The 20,292-nt window shown below is 35.9% G+C and overlaps 1 protein-coding gene across 21 annotated transcripts in view; it reads left to right on the top strand.

Moving 5' to 3' along the window:
- The window catches only part of NRXN1 (neurexin 1), a 1,129,526-nt gene that overhangs the window by 578,235 nt on the left and 530,999 nt on the right, over positions 1-20,292 (top strand). For 11 of the 21 annotated variants that reach the window (XM_019419355.2, XM_019418982.2, XM_019419269.2 and 8 more), the window contains one exon: positions 3,819-3,938. In XM_019419355.2, the coding sequence (XP_019274900.1) occupies positions 3,819-3,938 (120 nt within the window). Of the gene's footprint in view, positions 1-2,871; positions 2,899-3,818; positions 3,939-20,292 lie in introns of all 21 variants that reach the window. The other 10 variants (XM_053890675.1, XM_053890679.1, XM_053890684.1 and 7 more) reach the window with 1 other exon arrangement.

Genomic DNA, 20,292 nt, shown 5'->3' with positions numbered 1-20,292 from the left:
GTACTAAAACTAAGGTAAGATAACTTTCGTACGTAAAGTCAGTGAAAAATTTTTTTAATTCAGACACTCTTTGCATAGCATCTAAATTCAGCCCCAGAACTGTTATAAGCCACAGAAATACTTACTTATTAAAGCTACCATTGACTTGGCACTAGTGACAGTAAGTTTACATCTGCTATTTCATTGCATCCTTAAAACTCTGTAAATTAGGTAGTACTGACGTTTTTTAGATGAGTAAATTGAGCCTCACAGACATAAGGTGACCTTAAGATCACACAGCTCGTTCATGGTTGATGGAAGCTTTGAACCCAAGTTTGCCATACTTGAAAGTCCAGGCATCAAAACACTTTCGTCTCTTGTTTCTTTGGTTTCCAGAGATTTTAGTTTTACCTTCACTTCTTTTCCTTTTCAGACATATCCTTTTACTTAACCACTTAATACACATGTCCTTGTGGTTTGTTCCCAATTTTATTCAGTGACAAAATAAAAGGAACATTACATAACTAAAGGAAAAAATAAATTCAGGGCTTTGTCTTGTGTAAATGCCTGTCCATATTTAAATATTATTCTAGAAGGTGAGTATTTTGAAAAATATGTCTTGTCATACAGAGGCATGCATTCTTTTCTAAGACCTGAGTATAAAAAGACTGTTGTGGGGTGCCTGGGTGGCTCAGTCGGTTGAGTCCGACTTTGGCTCAGGTCATGGTCTCATGGTCTGGTCCATGAGTTCGAGCCCCATATGGGGCTCTGTGCTGACAGCTCAGAGCCTGGAGCCTGCTTCGGATTCTGTGTGTCTCTCTCTCTCTGTTCCTCCCCTGCTCATACTCTGTCTCTCTCTCAAAAATAAATGAACATTAAAAAAAAAAGATGGTTGTGATAATGAAAAATAAGAATAATAAAGCATGTCTCTCTGCGCACATAAAGTTTGGCAGGTATGCTGAGTTGCAGCTCCACAATATGGGCAGATTCATTTTTAGGAGTGCAGTTTTACCATTTTTAGAATTTGGTATTATTTTGCAATTGTATTTCTGATGATTTTTACAAGAGCAAAAGTGAACACAATAATCTAGCTCTAAATCAGTTCCTATTGCTGCTCTTACCTTGTGCTGGGCAAGTCAGGGAGCTGCTATGAATTAATGAAACAGCACCTGACCCGCAGTGGGCCAGCACCACTCCCTGCTCCCAGGCTTATCCCAGGAGGGAATGTGAGAAGGAGTATTGCTTTAAGAGTTGTTTTTTTTTTTTTTTTTCGTAATGTTAATTTATTTTTGAAAGAGAGAGAAAGTGTACACAAGTGGGGTAGGGGCAGAGAGTGAGGAGGACATAGGATCCAAAGCAGACTCTGTGCTGAGAACAGCGAGCCCGATGCAGAGCTTGAACTCATGAACCGTGAGATCGTTATCTGAGCTGAAGTTGAACACTCAACCAACTGAGCCACCCAGGAGCCCCTGTTTGTTTTAAACAAACAATAATTACTTTCAGTCTCTAACTCCATGGGATAAAGATCATTAGACCACTTACCTCTCATAGATTGGAAAAACAACAAAAACTAAGCAATTTAGTGGTTCTTAGTTCTTTGATGAACTAAGTGATAAAAACTATTACATCTGTTCAGGGCTTCCAGGTCTGAGAAATTAATAATAATAATAATAATAATAATAATAATATTATTATTATTATTATTATTATTGATAACATCTATTAGTTTTATTACTATTAGTATACCTATTGTTGTTGTTGTTATATAATTAGTTCTTACAGTGTTATGGTTTCTTAATTTGTGAACATTCACATAGGTTAGGCTAAATTCAATAACTTTCTATGAAGAATACTGAGAAAATTATAATAGAAATACTTTTGTAACAAGCATGTTTAGAAAGACATTTCATGAAAATGTCAATTTACACAAAGGCTAATTACAGGTAATTCTCATTTATTCACTAAAGCAGTTACCTCAAAGGCTTTCAGTGTTAATTGGCCTGGTATCATTTCCATATTTTCATAAAACCTCTAAAATAGTGTTTACTAGAAAACATCTTTAGTTTTCTACTCTAAAGCTGTTTAGATTGACTGAATTCTGTTTTGACCATTCACTAAGACAGTCCCTATTAGTGGGGTTCTATTGTAATAAATATTCCCAAAGCAGTTTAGAAGAGTTGAAGGGAATTATGAAGATGGAGAAAATACTGACATAAGTCTGAGATCCTTAAGTAGTATATGTCCAGCCTTGTAAGAACACTGAAATCTTGTAGAGGGATTTTTTGTAAGAGGAATTAGACTGCAGTTTGCTTTTTCTATCCCTTAGTTCTCTCAGCCACCCAAATAATATATATATAGTACATTTTGATAGTTTGGTGTCACTCTGAAGTCCAGCTGTTGGCAATGAATGGCTGGCATTACAGTCTTAAGCCTTAATTGCAATTGCAAGATAAAAAGATGCAGAGGGGAAAAAGAAATGGAAAGGGATCATTGGTCTGCTAATGACCATAGTCTACACTGTATATGCGCATGACAAATGGTGCCACATTTTCCAAATAAGCAATGCAATTCCTTTGGTAATGCATTCATATCTATCCAAGAGAGGAAAAAAATACAGAAGCTCTTTTAATTTCTTTCATTACATGTCATCAGCTCAACTAACCATTATATATACATATACAGTAAAATTCTAATAAATTACTGCTTTCTCATTTTTGGCTTCTCTTAAGATTTATGGCTGTTAGTATTAATTTGTTTGCTCTACATAGCATTTTTTCTCCCCCTTTATAGCAGCATGCGTTTTGAATCTGAACGTTCTGTGTTTGCCCCATTTTGGTATTGCTTACTAACATTTAATATATTTTGCTTTTTTTTTTTATTTTGCTGACAAAGTTGCATTGATGAAAGCTGACTTGCAAGGTAGATAGCCCTGTGTGTAAAAAACAAGACTGAAACCCCGCAATACACGGTGGAAACCCCAAAATGACATTTTCTTTACATCTTTCAGTGACTGTTGTTTGGGTTCAGATTTAATTTCTCTCTTCTTGAACATTGTGCAAGAAGCCTCATCTTGTAGCATAGTCTGCATAAAGGCTTTCAGTCTTGAATATGTTTGTATAGTGATTGCCTCTAGTGCTTTGATCATCTTTTTTTTAGTTCTTTGTTTTCCAGTGTTCTAGTTACGATTCTTTAGAAATAGCCTAGAATTCTTTTTACTTGTACGTTAAATGGGGGCATGTCATTTCTACAGACTTTTTTCATTTTATGTTTAACTGCATGAAATTGTTAAAGCATGTGAATTGATACTTGCCAACATACCTATCCAAAACACCCAACAACCATAACTTTATCCATAGCTTGTGCAGGGAAACTTCTGGAAGCTTCTAGGGCATTTTTGCATAACTCTCTTCAGTTATTTTGCCAATCTTTATCTCAATTTCATAAAGCTCTAATCTCCATTTCTCATGGTGTCTCTATTCATTGGTCAGAAGTTAAGGAGATCCATGCATTTTTCTAAAATACAAATGGTGATAGAGAATTACTGATGATGGAATGAGATTACTTGCGACCATGATCATACTAGAAGCTATGTGCTTGCTTTTACTATTTGTTGGTTTAGTTTACTATTATAATGTATTTTGTTCTATATTTGAAACTTCAGAAAACCTTCATATTACAGCTTCTCTGTTCCTAATTCAGGTGTGTGAACTAGAACTTTCAAAACTGGTTTGGTCATGTAATTTGAGGTGTTGGCAACTACTATATGTGACCTAGCTCATGTATAAAACATTTGTGGATTTTTTTAAAGAACCCAAGTTTCTTTTGGATTATTTTTGCAGGACCCAGCACAACCTGCCAAGAGGACTCCTGTTCCAATCAAGGTGTGTGCTTGCAGCAATGGGATGGCTTCAGCTGTGACTGTAGTATGACTTCCTTCAGTGGTCCACTCTGCAATGACCGTAAGTACCCCTCTGAGTACGGACTCAGATACTCATCATTGCTTCCAGTTACTGTGAGTCTTTATATTATGTGTAAGTCAAACTGTCATAATGAGAAGCAGTTGGTTTTACAGAAAGGGCATTTTTGAAAAAAATCAAGTATTAATCAAGGATGCCTTTAGCTAAATGCTGTGATGCTGGTGAGCCTTTAGTTTGCAAGCGTTTACTGTAATGTTTTTTAATTGCTAATGGTCACCTTGTCAAAAATCTGTTTTTTTTTTTTCATTTCCTACATATGACAATCCTCCTCTAGTTTTTGAAAGAGACTCCTTACTGCTTTATATTAAATAATCTTTAATTCCAGAAGATTATATGTTGAGGGCTGTAATTTTCATGAAAGGTGACACATCTCATTATGTTTCTCTTTCTATATCTTTCTTAAAGCAATATCTGCCTTTTATTTTAAAAACAGTATGTTTAAACATTGTCCTTCAAGTGGTCTCTCTTATACTTTAAGCACCTGTGGATTTTTTTTCCTTTAGTCTCACAATTGTATTGTTTATAGCATGACTAAGAAACACAGCATTCACATGATATCATGGAATATCTAATGGTATGACTTCAGTGAGAATTTTAAGACTGAATTAACTGGTATATAGGATGAAGTCCTGTTTCTTAATTCTCAATTAGATTGTGCCTTACAGCACTTCATCAAAATGATAAAAAGCATTTTCTACAAAACAATAAATTTCACTATACTGAGAAAACTTTTCTGACAAAGGCTCCTGCTTGCAAAACAGAATGAATGATTTATATCATAAAAGCGACAGTTAAGAAAAACCTCTAGGATGATGGGATGGGGGATGCGATGATTGAAGATTTGGGTTTCTAGGCAAAGGCTGGGCTTGGGTATGGATTTAAAGACTGGAGTTTTTTGCCTTTGATCATTCTCTATTTGAAACTCTATTTATGTCAGTACACATAAGTATTGCAATATTGAAGATGAGGTCAAACTAAAATATTCCCTGAAACTGAGTTTAGTGATATGGTACAACTCAGCAGCTATTTTCAGATTTTCTATTCAGAAATTAAGTATAGGAATAATAAACAATTATTACAAAGTAAAATAGTACTTGGAAGAGAAGTGTAAATATCACACCACCATAGATGGGGAAGTATTTTGTCTCCATCCTACCAGTGACATCTTCCATAAATTACACCAGACTTGAAGCAATGAACATGTATCCATCATACATTTGCGCACGCACACACACACACACACACACACACACACACATATACACACACACAAAATAACCATATTTGGAGTTCTATAAATGACCTTAAATGAAGACTCAATGAGTAATTTATGTACTTATATGTACCTAAAGCAAAGCAAATATAAAACTTTTATATACTTTTGATAAATATATGTACATATGTGTGCAGAATTATAACTTCCTGCATTTGCTCCTGCCCCATAGAAGATAACATAAATTTATTTTCAAAGACAACCAGAAGACTGATAATTTGTTATGATTTTATTATGGTAAATCTTTAATCCTGAATATGATCCTGACAGATGTATGACTACATGTGGTAGCTGAGATAGCTTTTATTGCATAAAAATGTTTTTCATTTTGCTAAAGAACTTTCTCTGCCAAACTTAATCTAGTTTCCATGTTTTACAAAATAGTTGCCATTTGGTTGTGTCAGATTGTGTATTCTCATATACCAGTTAAATTTGAAGAATATAATTTTCTCTATGTATTTGCTAGACATTTCCTAACAGAACATGAAGATCCTACCCTAAGTATCATGCTGTCTTCACATCATTTTACAGAAAATTATTTGAATGCTGCTCTTGAGTGATAGTAGTGGTGATGATAATGATAAGGCTATTTGTTATTTTCTTGTAAATAAGGTAAATGTCATTCAATAAATGTGTCTCCTGATATGCTTCTTGCACAGAGCAGCATTAAAATGACTTTGGAGGGCTCTCAGAATACATACATTTTGATTAAATCATTACCTCTTAATGGGATTTTGGAAATGTGAAATGCTTTCTTGGTTTGTGCATGGAGTTTTGGTGGTGAGGATATGTATGTATAAATCAACATTTAAAAGAAAATCTTATTTGCATATCAACTTTAATTTGTAGAAGGAACACCAGTCACCATTACCTTTATTAAAAGGTAAACTGAAGCATCCTAAAAAATTTAAGAGTTTATTTAAGGAAAAATAGATTCAAATTGGGCAGCATCCAATCTATAAGATAGAAAGGAGCTCCAAGGATCTGTATAAAATGAAAGAATTGTAGGCAGAAGAGAGCAGGGACAAGGAAGTAATACTGGCAAAAAAGAAAAAAAAATCATGTTGGTTATTGAAAAGGTAACTTTCTTTAGGGAATGACAGGGATCTATGAAGCAGATTACCTAAATATTGATGATCAGGATAGTCCTGATTGACTGAATTAAGATTCTGTTTCTGGGATGGCTGAAACTGTAATTAAATTAAATCTTGGTTTGGGAATGTGGGATTTAGCATAAACGACTCCATTTGGGGCCTCTTGTCTTTTTTTTTTTAAGTACTTTGAAGACATGCAATTGATAGGGCAATAAGAGTAGCATGCCATATTTTCTTCAATTGTTATGTTCATCAAAATGAACATTATTTCTGCATCTCCCTGTTTTTCTGTGAGTCACACAAACAGAATTAATGTAATTCCTGGGATTTTAACAAACTCCTTTCCTGTATAGTTTGATTTTTTTTTTTTAAATAAAGCTATTTAGGACATTTCATTTCTTAAAGAAATTTCCATCTGTAGTTTAGGTATTTATCCATAAATTCTGTGACAGCATCCTTCAACTCCACAGAAAACCAACCAAACAAAAACAAAACAAAAAAAAGGAAAATAGAAATAAAGCTTTTAAAAGGGGGAAAGAACACAAATAAGACACACTGTGTCCAAAATAGACCTTCTGACTATCATCTCTCTGATAAATTTCATAGAATGGGTTAAAGTAACTAGAAAATTTTATTTATGTTAGCCTGGAGATATAATTAACAATGGAAAGATGGGAATACTTTTTAGCTTGTAAGTATAATCTTGGGTAAATCGTACTAATTAATGGACTTAAAGGAATCTTTCAAAAAAGAGGCACTTATGCAAAGTGATGCCAAAGGCTACTTTGAAAGAAATGTGTTTGTGAAACCCTTTTTTTCCCCCTGTAAGATTGCCACACAAATGACCTACTCATTGAGAAAAGTAAGGCTATGTGTACATGTGTAGGGTAGTGTAGTGTAGTGGGCTCAGCCTGATTCTTCCATATCAATACTATATTTTTTGGCTTTTTGTAGTAATTTTCTGGTTAAGTTTCCCATTTCTTATCCCTTTCTCTTCCAATCCATCCTATGCTTCCTTATTAATTTTGTTCTTTATTCCTATTCTCCCTAGTTTAATATCACCAGCTCTTCCTGATTTTCCTAATCAGAGGCAATATTTTTCCTCCTCTGACTGCTGTAGTGCTTTGTTGATGGTATTTTATCAGCCATCACTTCCTGGCCTTATATTATTTAGGTTTGGTCTTATCTCCCTGTAAGACTATATTGTAAGACCATGTGCTTTTCCCAGGCAATATTCTTTTTTTTCCACTCATAAGCCCAGTGTTTTATACATCATAATGCATATAATTGGTAACAATGGCAACTTACTACATCTGTGTTGACTAGATGCATGAATCTTGCATGAAGATTTCCAATATATACTCAGCAGTTAACAATACTCTCCAAATTCATCAGTTTGGAGTTGGAGTTCATGAACCTCTGTGGTCTGACCCTAGCTTTCATTTTCATCCTTATCTTTTGCAGAACCTTGTCCATATGGCATGTTACTGCCAATTAACTTACTTATGGCTTTCTGAACAACATTACACTTTCCCAATTTCCTCACCATTGCTTATGCTAATTTATCCTCCTGGGGAATGCTCTCATTCCACCTGGAATGAATTCCTTTTACTATATATCTGCTCGAAGAAATATAATTTCATTTTCAATCTCTACTTAACTGTTTCATCCCATGGAAACTTTGATAGTCCTCCTATCTGAGCCTTAGCTTTCCCCTCTTCTGAAATCTTGGAGTAACCGTTTTTCTAATGTACCATATATTGTAGCTTTTTGTCAACTCTTTCGTCCATGTAACCACTTACTGAGTGCCTGCTATATGCCAGGTCTCTGCCAGGAGTTTACGTTACAGTCACTATATAGAACCAACATATCACCTATTCATGCTTGTGCACACACAAACACACACACACACACATATACATACCACCATCAAACCCTTATGCTATACAGTAATCCTTTCACTGCTTTCACCCTGTGGTACAGAATAGAATATAACTTTATTAGCTAATTTAATGTCAGACTGGGGAAGATGAATATGGCTATGATCACATGGAAAATAGTGAACATAATAACATTGTCACATTACATTAGTGCAGAATTGTGTGCTAAATTACACTTCAGCTTCAATGGTGTCTGTTACCATAAGGGAATAATACATCATAGTGCTATTATTTTGGTGCTAGGAGGGTATGGTCTCTGCCATTAGAAGACTATTTTCAGAATTCTAAATTTGCCAGAAGAAAATCTTTCTGATAGGAATTTATCATATCTTTTGTATGAGAATTAGAAATGTTCACTGAAACTAGATTTGACTGTGACTTGTTACCATGACATTTAAAAATACCTTCAGCTTTGTTTCTCACTTTTTTTGTTGTTTGTCAAGAGAATCCAATATCCAGTATTTGAGCATCAATATCATATCTACTGGAAGTGAATCATAACACATATAAAAATAGCTGGATCAAAGTCACATTGTTTCTGTCCCATTTAGAGCTGCCAGTAGTATTAAGCTGTGAGCTGATTTGTTGCCAGTACCATTTAGGGATGAATAAAATTTAGCAATTAGCTCTGTCCACAACCAGATCCTCACTGTATGGTGAATCTTACTGACCTTGGATCATTCAAGCATTTCTACATGGCATCCTTTAAGTTGTTTAAAGCAATGCATAAGCAGTATTTACAGATAATGCCATAGAAAAATTATCTATGAGGAAACAGGGTCAGACCTATCTTAGATTAAACCAAAAGAATTAAGGTATTGTTCACGCTGATCAGAAAATGCAATAAAAAACAGAAAGGAAAGCATCATATATGACAGAGAAACGTACTTTAAAATAGAAATATTGTCTTCTATGTCATATAAATGTATCTTTGTTCTTGTTGGTAATAGACATCATAAAAGTAAATACCTAAAAGACATTGGTCTTTTCGTATTACAATTGAGCAGTGAAATGACATTTTTAAGCTTTATCTGCATAAGAAAATCAAGTGGGGAGAAAACCCTCAAAACAGTGGTATAGAACATTATTGTATTTGAATGATCCAGATTAGTACCCTGTATTGTTGAGCAGGTAAATGATTTGTGACTCTGAATAGCTCTTTACTTTTTGTAAGTGGTGTCAGTTTTACACCAGAAGTCAAGAAGGAAGGCCCAGGTGAATTTTTCCCACTGCTGGTGCTCTGTAATTTTTCTGGCTCACTTAGTGTTCTGACTGGGTAGACTTTCACTTGGCTCTGATGTCATTGCTCATCAGTGCTGGGCTTATATAAATATAGAGGTGGTCTTTGATGTTTGCATTACTGGGCTAATACTGTGATATCCCACCAGAGGCCAACTAGACTAGGGCTCCATTGAAAGAAGGTTCGCCAGTCACCGTGGTTAACTATCCTTAAGGGATTACAGTGGTTGCAACTTCCACTACATGAAATTTCGAAGAGCTCTATGACTAGGGTCTGTATCTGAATAATTTTCTCATTCTCTCGGAGTGTATTGTGCTCAGGTTTCTCACTTTTCTTTCCAGCTAGGGCAACACAGCACATGCAGGGTCCAGGATAGGGTAGGGAGACTGTGAATCTGAGGTATGCATTTTTGAAACTTGAGGTTTAGATTTACTTTTTTAAAATGGTTTTTACCTCCCCAGAACTGATGCACTGAAAACCCTTTGAACAAAATGAAGATTAATGATGGTGAATTCTCAGAATCCTGTTTAATACTAAATAAGTATCAACAGTAAATAATTTAGTAGCCATTTATTAATCAAGAAGATATATGAATAGAGTAAAATGTTAAATAATTCTCCAACTTTATAGAATCAGATTATCATGGGAATGTTTTTATTTTTTTAAATTTTTTTGTTTTTTGTTTTTTGTTTTTTTCTGTCTCCAAATTTTTACTTAAATTCCAGTTAGTTAACATGAAAGGTGATATCAGTTTCAGGTGTAGAATTTAGTGATTTACCACTTACATACAATACCCAGTGCTCATCACAATGCATGTACTCCTTGCATCATTTATTACATCCCCCCACTCACCTACCCTCCAGCAACCCTCAGTTTGTTCTCCATAGTTAAGAGTCTGTTTTTTGGTTTGCTCCTTTTTTCCCCTATGTTTGTTTTGTTTCTTAAATTCTACATATGAGTGAAATCTATGGTATTTGTCTTCCTCTGACTTAGTTCGCTTAGCATAATACTCTTTAGTTCTGTCCAAATTGTTGCAAATGGCAAGATTTCATTTTTTATGGATAAGTAATATTCCATTGTGTATATCTTCTTTATCCATTCATCAGTCACTCAACATTTGGGTGGCTTTTTCCATAATTTGGCTATTATTGATAATGCTGCTATAAATATCAGGGTGCATGTATCCCTTCAAATCAGCATTTTTGTATCCTTTGGGTAAATACCTAGTAATGCAACTGCTGGAGCATAGGGTAGTTCTGTTTCTGTTTTCCAGAGTGGCTGCATTAGTTTGCATTCCCACCAAAAAGGTACGAGGGTTCCCCTTTCTCCACATCCTCACCAACACCTGTTGTTTCTTGTGTTGTTAATTTGAGCCATTCTGACTGGTGTGAGGTGATATCTCATTGTAGTTTTGATTTATACTTCCCTGATGATGAGAGATGTTGAGCGTCTTTTCATGTGTCTGTTAGCCTTCTGTATGTCTTTTTTGGAAAAATATCTATCCATGGCTTCTGCCCATTTTTTAACTGGATTATTTGGTTTTTGAATGCTGAGTTTTATAAGTTCTTTACATACTTGGGATACTTAACCTTTATCAGATATGTCATCTGCAAGTATCTTCTCCCATTACATAAGTTGCCTTTTAGTTTTGTTAATTGTTTCCTTTGCTGCACAGAAACTTTTTATCTTGATGAGGTCCCAATACTTCATTTTTGCTTTTATTTCCCTTGCCTTCAGAAACGTGTCTAGTAAGAAGTTGCTATGGCTGAGGTCAAAGAGGTTACTTCCTGTGTTCACTACGATTTTGATGGTTTTCTGTCTCACATTTAGGTTTTTCATCCACTTTGCATTTATTTTTGTGTATGGTGTAAGAGTGGTCCAGTTTCATTCTACTGCATGTAGCCATCCAGTTTTCCCAGTACCGTTTGTTGAAGAGACTGTCATGGGTAGGTTTTTAAAGAAGGTGTATCTGGGGCACCTGGGTGGCTTAGTCAGTTGAGCCTCTGACTTTGGCTCAGGTCATGATCTCATGGTCTGTGAGTTCGAGCCCCATGTCAGGTTCTGTGCTAATAGCTCAGAGCCTGGAGCCTGCTTCAGATTCTGTGTCTCCTTCTCTCTCTGCCCCTCACTTGCACTGTCTCTCTCTCTCACTGTCTCTCTCTCTCTCTCAAAAAAAAAAAATAAATATTAAGAAAAAAAAATTTAATAAAGAAGGTGTAGTTCAGACTTTGCAAAAATAGATATTTTATTTTAAAAGAATATAAGATCAAAAGTATTTAGACTTTGCGAATTGGATATTTTATTTTAAAAGAATATAATTGTGATTGAATTTGGAAGGAAATGGTTGGATCAGGCAAGTTGTTTATATGCTCTGTTTCTGTGGATATACGTAGCTGGTGCATAAGGACTACAAAATACTTTTATGTAGATCACACCAGTGTATTTTAATGTTAGTGACATAATTAACAGGTATATGCATACTGTTTATATTTTATAAACCTTACTTTCTCAAACTTCAAAAAATCTTAATATTTTCAATTTACAAATGAAAAGACTTAGGTATGGGCAGTTACATAACTTCTTTGGTCTAAAATGGCTAATAATTTACACAGACAGATATGAATGTAGGTCTAACTCCAAGCTCATATTATTATTTGTACCCACAATTCCTTTCCAAGAGGGGTTAATTCAGTGTAAATGCTGTTCAAATTTCCCAGATGCAAAATTCCTATAGAAGTTAGTAGTGACTGGCAGTTAACACTGCAGATTTTTTTTCCCCCATTTTCATCTCACTCTTGATTCTTATATTAAATTTGAGCATTCTGTGGCAGGAAACCTGCTACTCCCTTCAACTGTTCAGTTGCTGCTTCTAAAGATGGGTTAACAATTCATAGCTGTCTGAGGTGCATGCTGTCATTAACTTCCCGTTCTGTTACAAAAAAGGTACCAATTATGAAAGAGAGATGGGGATTTTCTGTGATTTTTCTATGACAGCCTGAGTTTCTCAAAGATAATAATTTAACCTTTGATAATGAAATCAGGCAAAATATTTACCAAGGTTCTTCTGCTTGAATCAGAATGACAATGTATGTTATGGAAAATGAGCAGGTAAGGTTCAGAATTGTGCTGACCAGTGAATGTGCACTGAGTGTTTCATTACATTGATTATATCTCAGTTTTCTCTATATATAGTTGTAGAGGCAGAAAGAACACACACAGAGAAAAAATGAAGTCAGAGATTAGCACCGCAGTATTTGAATGTTTTTGGAAAACACAAGGGGGTAACACAAGAGAATGCATGAAGCCCAGATCATGAAAAGTCACTATGAGATTAATAGTAAAGACCATGGGCCCCTTGTATTTGTAGAGAAGGGATAGAAAGCTCAAGGGAAATGTGCAGAGTCCAGAAAAAGGTCATGATAAAAATAACGTTGTGCTTGCATTTAGAAATAATTCTGGTCATAAAGCAAAAAAAATATTACTGTGAATAAAATGTACCTTTACCAGTGATCCCTTTTCCTGCCCTGAACAAAGCATTCTGTGTCTTTAATGAGATTTACTATTGCAATTAAAAAGTGTAGGATTCTTTTATGGGGAGGAATTATGGTCTCCTCTGCAGCACAGTGCTGTTAGACATTGTTACTTCTCTGGTAGCATTCTACAGCAGCATAAAGTACAAGGATGATCTGTTAGCTCTGGGTATTATGGAGTGTATGATTTTAATGACCCTAATGATCTAAATTCACATCTCTCAGAAAATGGCCTGTAGAGCCTGAGGCTTAATCTCCCCAGGATTTGGTGAGATAGGAAGGTACAAAGGCGTTTCTTAACTTGAAATGATTTCAGAATGAAACAAGTTTCATAAAAGGATGAGCTGATACAGAAGGATGTTTAAAAAAAAAAAATGGGTCGCAAGCAAGGAGGAGGCTGCATTTGACGGGGACAGAGGAAACTGTTCGTGTAGGTGTGAATACTTCTTATAAATATATAACATATGACCCTTTAGGGAGAGAAACAGATGGAATATGTAGCAGAAAATAAAGAATACATTTTGCTTGGTTTCTTCACTCCAGTGGCACAGTGTATATTTTGATATTTGGCTTCTCCTGTTGGAAAGGTTTCAAGGCCTCATCTGGATTCCAGCAGCTCAGGGCAATACTGACTTTGGGAATGATCCTGAGTAAAAGTAGACCTTTGGATATGTCTCCAAAGCTTCGTCAGGTCATGACGTGCTGCATTAAATACCCCAGCCATGTTTCCACTTGAATGCTCACTAGGTGGAATCCAGAATCAAGGATCTGGCTTTCTGCAGTCATCACACCCTCAGAGTAAGACAGGGTTGCTAGAACTATGGGGTCCATCTTCCATGACCTCAATCGTGAATCCACTCTCCTTGGTCCTATTCATGGCAAGTGCTCCATTTTACTAAATTAAAAACATGAAAGTGTTAGAGAAATACCATTTCCTCTCAGCCACAGGAGACATCACAGAAGTAATTAAACTGGATTGTGGTGTGTTGGGCATGTTCCTTTTATTGACAGTGACAACGATTTTGTAAATCAAAACCTGGAAGCACTTTCAGTGTTGTTGAAGTGCAAAAGATAAAAACATAAGGTTCTAAAAATGATGAAACTAAAATCAATCTATGGAGTGCAGTATGAGGGGCTGCTGTATGAGTTGTGAATGCAGCCTGTCTTATGGAATTCGGAGCTATATGAGGGCATAACTTTGTTTTTAGCTTAGTCCCTGCAGTCTATATTGGTGTAAAACCAAATGGAGTAGGTCTTTAATACGAACTATCATTTGTGCTTTTAAGGTCACCTGAAAATTCCAGTCTCCCTAACCCCAATATTCCCTTTTCTGATGTCAGTAGGTTGTTGACATTCATTTCTTTGGAACTCTGCATTCTCTCATTCATCATTTAAAGTTCTCCACCGTCTTGCCCAACAAACACAACCCTAAAGCATGCTTTATCCCTCCTGTGCTCGAGCATTCACTCTTTAATACAGATATTTACAGACACATCAGGGTAGTCACTGAATGCCCTCTTTGCCATCATCTCTGATCAGTGAGTGAGTCCCTCATCTGGATTGTTCTCCTCAACTGCCACTCTGCCCAGGAAAATTCATCCCATGAAGATGATCCAGCTCAAATCAAGTTCACCCAGAGTGAGACAGTCTTCAGTTAGTAGGTGATTTCTTCTGCTTCTGAGTCTTCAAATGTTTACTGTCTCTAACAGGTGTGGGGTTCGCTTTTGGTTTTAGTTTGCTTATGTGTGTATACACCTTTATTCCCCAGCTATATTTTACATCCTTGTCTTCTATTTTTGGTATGATTTCTCACATGCCTAGTACATATTAAATGCTGCATAATATTTGAAGATTAGTGTCTTGAAGCCTCCATTAGTTACCTGATTTTTTAAAGACTTTATATTTATGGAGCAGGTTTGTTTAGATTCACAAAAATTAAGGGGCAAGGCACAAAGATTTCCTATATGCCTCCTATCCGCATACATACATCACCTCCCCTGACATCATTCACCAGATTGGTACATTTGTTACAATTGATGAACCTACATTGACACATTATAATCACCCAAAGTCCATAATTTACAGATTAACTGATGTCTGTGTCCATCCCTACAATTCTTTTATATGTAATATATAAATATACTATATTATATTACTCACCATATATATGGTATATAATGCCATATATTATAATGTATATAACACTCACCATATATGTGTATATATATTACATAACATCTGGCAAGGGTAAGGTATCATGGTTTATCCCATTACCGTAAATGCATTTTTCATTCTCTTTATTCCTGATGGTAAAAATCCATGTGGAATTAGAGTCTCATGTAGCTAGAAAGAAAGTCTTTGAGTAAAGATGTGTGCATTTGTCAGGGGAAATGTGGGTGAGTGTGTGTGCATGCTCACATACCATGGGAGAGGGATTTAAAAACATTACATTCTGTTTTCTTCAAATTCCACTTGAGATGGCATTGTACATTACATGAAATGTAACAAATTCTGGGACTTCAGTTTCTTTCAAGGTAACTATTTTTTGTTCAATTTACTTTCCTCCCATTAATTAGCTGATACCTGCAGGAATAATCACATCATTATGAAATGCTACACTGCTTATTTGATCTTTTTTATCTAAGCTTTAATAAGATTTTGCAATATTGGAGTATTTTTCTAGCAATAACATAAGCTCTCTGGGGGAAAATTTCTCTTATAATAGCTTATCACTTGTGTGCCCTGATTTAGTCCACCAGTGTCCTTGAAGAATTCTCTAAATGTTGCCTTTGCAACAGCTCCAGAAGAGCCAAATGCCCATTTGGTGTTACATAGATGTAATTCAGAATATTCTCGTTGTTTTACCTTTTCCATATTAAGTATGATAAAGATAGCATTTGTATATACAACTGTACCAATTATAAGAGGCTTAATTGGCCTAATTGCTCTGGTTCAGTATTTTAAGTGAATTTGCCTAAAATCAGTTTAGTAGGGTGGTGAGTATTCTCCACCTCCAAGGCTACCTAAATCATAATAGGTCTGCCAAGTCTAGATTGACAGCATCAGAAATGGAAATTGCTTGGGGCCCTGGGTGGCTCAGTCATTTAAGCATCTGACTTCAGCTTGGGTCATGATCTCACCGTTTGTGAGTTCAAGCCTTGCATCGGGCTCTGTGCTGACAGCTCAGAGCCTGAAGTCTGCTTCAGATTGTGTGTCTCTGCTCCTCCCCTACTTGCTCTCTCTCTCTCTCTCTCTCTCTCTCTCTCTCTCATAAGTAAATAAACATTTAAAAAATTTTTTAAAGAAATAGAAATTGCTTGATGGTTAGAGGGGTTGAGAAAAAAGTTTAAAAAATAATTTCCAAGAACATTTGAATTTGCCTACCTTAACCAAAAAGGAGGTCATACAATGAAAGGGCTGGCCTGTCCACGGTTCCCAAATTGTCATTCCTGGACCAGCCTGTCAACATAACCTATGAAATCGTTAGGACTGCCTCTTGCCATATTCAAGACCTCCTAAGTTAGAAAGTATGGGGTGGGTCCCAGAAATCGGTATTTTGAGAGCCTCTAGGTGATTCTCATACGTACTTGGGTTTGAGGACTGTTAGACTAGATGATCTCTAAAGTCATCTTCTTAGTTCTATGCTTTCCAGATAATACATACTTTATCAAATGAAATAAAGGAAGTTCTGCCTAAGAATTTTTGTAAGTAAAACATTATAACTAGATTTATGAAACAGTTTCAATATAATCTTGGATGTTTTTGGCATAGTGATTTAAAAGAAATAACACAAATTTTCATTTTGATTATCAGCCTCCTCAGCTGGCTGGCAATCATAAGAATATTTGAAAAGTTCCCATTCACACTATTCATGCTGTGAAAAATCTAGTTCAAGGCAAAATTCCCCCTGCAGTATGAGGACAATGACGAAACCCAAGTGCACATCCTTCTCTGCTTATCCTGTGACATTCTTTAGAATAATACTCTGATAATTGCCATAGATTGGGAAATAAAGTATTATCCTTATCTGCGAAAGAATTGTACTCTGGAAGAAACTTGCAGCAACTGAACCACTGTGAAAAGTGCCATTCAAAAAAAAAAATGCCGTTTATGGAAGATAATACATTCTTCCTTTTTCATTGCCTAAAACATCCCACATCTCTAACTACCCTACCACCTGCTAAATAAATGTGATCTTGGGTCACTAGGAATCCCCCCAGATACAGTATTCTTTCTCAGTATTCCTTTGTGAGCCTCAGTTTCCTTGTTATAAAATGAAAAGTTTTCCTTTACCTTATCATCAAGGCACCTAGAGTTCCAAGGGTCTGTGATCCATTGTCACTATATACTTACTTTGTTTTTCCTCAACCCTAGACCTCTTTTTACTCATGTTTAAGGTTCTTCTAAAATGTAGCCTACAGTTCAGTCTCACCACACTAATCTTAAGCTATATTTTAGCCAAAGGCCTTTCTTGCCAAGTCTTATAAAAAAGAAGAACTTGGAAAAAGAAATCTGATTAATGGGCTGTCTTCCTCTTTTGAGAAGGGAACTTTGAATTAATCCTGAAACACAAGGCAAAGACTTGAGCTATTTGTTTCTTTCATGTTGGTATTGCTACTTATTTATAGCTCCTTTCAAATATCTACTTATATCAAATATGTTTTAAGCTGAAGATTTCACTGGCATAGGGATCATGCTAAATGCTAAATGTAATTGCTAATGGTACTTAAATAAGTGCTTTTTGGTGATTAAAAAACAGTAATATAATTAGGGGTCCATAATTGTTAATAAGATCATGATTACCACTACTAATTGAGCATCTACTATGGGCTGAGTTTTTATAAGATTTTTTCTTTTCCTCATTTTACCATCCTTCCATAATGAGGATACTGACATCTATTTCACAAAAGCTGTATCTAAGGTAAAGAAGTATGCCCATGTTCCCATGTTGATTAGAATAAGAATTCAGGCTTATCTCACATAAAACCCATGGTCTGCCATCCAGAAATTGCATCATGCAGTCTCTCAATGTTGAATAAAATAGTCAAATTGAGAGTATTCACATGCATTCTTTACTTTCATGTCAAATATTTTAGAGGATGCACAAGATGAATTAATATATTCAGATGTTCTCAATATAACAAATTGTAAAGATGAGGAAGAACTGATACAGGGCAAATTTAGTCCTATCTTCCTTTTAAGTCACTTTTCAGCAGGCCTATACCCTGTACTGGTTCATGGTAAATCATGTGACCAGCATGCCTACAAAACTTTATAAAGCCTGCAGCTTCAAAGAGAAAACCTTTGTATACCTTCAGTGAATGATCAGACTTTGAAAGTAATGCTTTTTATGAAGTAGAATATAGAACATTCTGAATAACCCAGGAAAATACATGTTTCCTCTATTTAAAGATAGTGTAAATTTGAGATGTCGTTGACAAAAAAAAAAAAAAAAATCGCGAAATGATAAGCATGTGATTTTTCCAAGATAGCAGGTTTGTAGTCTAAAGTCGTGGTGTGTCAGGAAGAAAAAGGATCATCTTGGACGGTGAAGTTAACCTTTCACAAGTTTGGCTTGTCCACCTCTCATTGCTACACTTCCTAATAGAAAATTTCTTTTTGCTAAAAACTACTATGATTTAACTTTAGTGAATCCTGTCTCTCCAACTGATACTTAACACTGTGTAGGAGGCTTTAATACCTCTGCTTCTGCCCTGGGGCACTGCTAGTAGGAGATGAGAAAGCATCATTCTACTTTCTGAGAGTCACTTGTGCAAAAATAGAAAGGCTTTGTGCTAAGGACTCTCCTGGGGATTAGGAATATATTTACAGAGTAAATTATCCAAGTCTGAGACTGTTATTAATTGTGCATTTGCTGTGGACAAAACACTGAGAAGTAGGGAAAATGATATGATTGGGTCCCTGGACCAAAAGAGTTTCTGTTTCCGTTGGAAGAATGATTCCCGAGACCCAAAGAATTGTCTCTTTTGTTCTGTGACCTATCACCAGTGCTTAAAACAGTACTTGGTACTTCGTGTGTACTCAATAAATAATTCTAGAATGGATAAAATGCATTGCTAATGAGATAACTAGTAATTTAAATGTCCATTGTATAACACCAGTTGTTGTATGTTAATTTAGAAGAGAGGATAAACACAGTCATGGGCTAAGTGGAAATGATGGGAGTGAGGTGGACCTTACTGGACAGAGAGAAGCAGGGACACTACTTCACCCAAGGGGGATAATATGAGCAAAGGTCAGTCTGTAGATAAAATATTCACAGATCCAAGCACATGTATTGAGCACCTTCTATAACATGAAATGCTCTGCTAGGATCTGGGCGTACTGAAATAAACGAGGAGTCTGTGGGTGCAGTGCAAAGATAACAGACTTTGGAGGCAAATAGAATTGCATTCTGACTGCCACCTGGCACCTATAGGGCCACAGCCATGTGGATTAATGTATCTGAGACTCAACTTCTTCATGTGTAAAATGAGGACATGATTACAAATCTTGCAGGATTCTTGCATGGTTGTTTTGAGAATTGAAGGTAATAGAGGGTAAGATGCTTACTGTACCCCCAAACTGGCCAGCGTTCTGTAATTGGTATCTGTTGCCATGCTGCCTTTGCATTTGCTTTCAGAGAGCTCATGGATAAGAAGAAATGGCTGGCATGTGTACAGATCATTACAATTTAAGAAATGCTTTAATACTTCGTATACTGTGGTCTGAGGACCGTTAGCACCTGCAAATTCATGAGGGATACAAACTCACAGATCTCCCCACCCGCTACACACCTACTAATTCAGAATCTGCATTTAACAAGATGCCAGTTCATTCATATGTACATTCAAGTGTGAGAAGCGCTGCTCTAATAGAAGCCTGTAACTAGGCAGAACCAGGGACTGGCTACATCGACTTAGGTAACTGAGAGAAGACTTCTCTTAGAAAGTGAAGTTTAGAGGAATTGAGAAGTTTAGAGGAATGAATATGTGTGGCACAATTTGTTTAGTATGTTAGAATTCCTAATTTGAAAAAACTCAGCATAGTTTCACTGTCTTGACATCACTGTTTTCACATCACATGGACTTTTGGTTATCTGTGGTTTAGCAGGCCAAATGCAGGCCACGGCAGTTTTATCAAAGTGAAGCCAATCCTTGTTTCGTGCTTCAATGTATTAGAAGGAACGGGCTCTAAAATCTAGCATTTGCAGTGGGCCTACCCATAAAGAGGTCTGGGTTCATCAGGTCTCTCTCCCA

This window comes from Panthera pardus, unplaced genomic scaffold (assembly GCF_024362965.1).
Source record: "Panthera pardus isolate Hobbes unplaced genomic scaffold, ASM2436296v1 HiC_scaffold_25, whole genome shotgun sequence".
Taxonomy (NCBI): Eukaryota; Metazoa; Chordata; class Mammalia; order Carnivora; family Felidae; genus Panthera; species Panthera pardus.
Note: the sequence above shows the minus strand (reverse complement) of the source record. Positions and strands in the feature narration are given on the sequence as shown.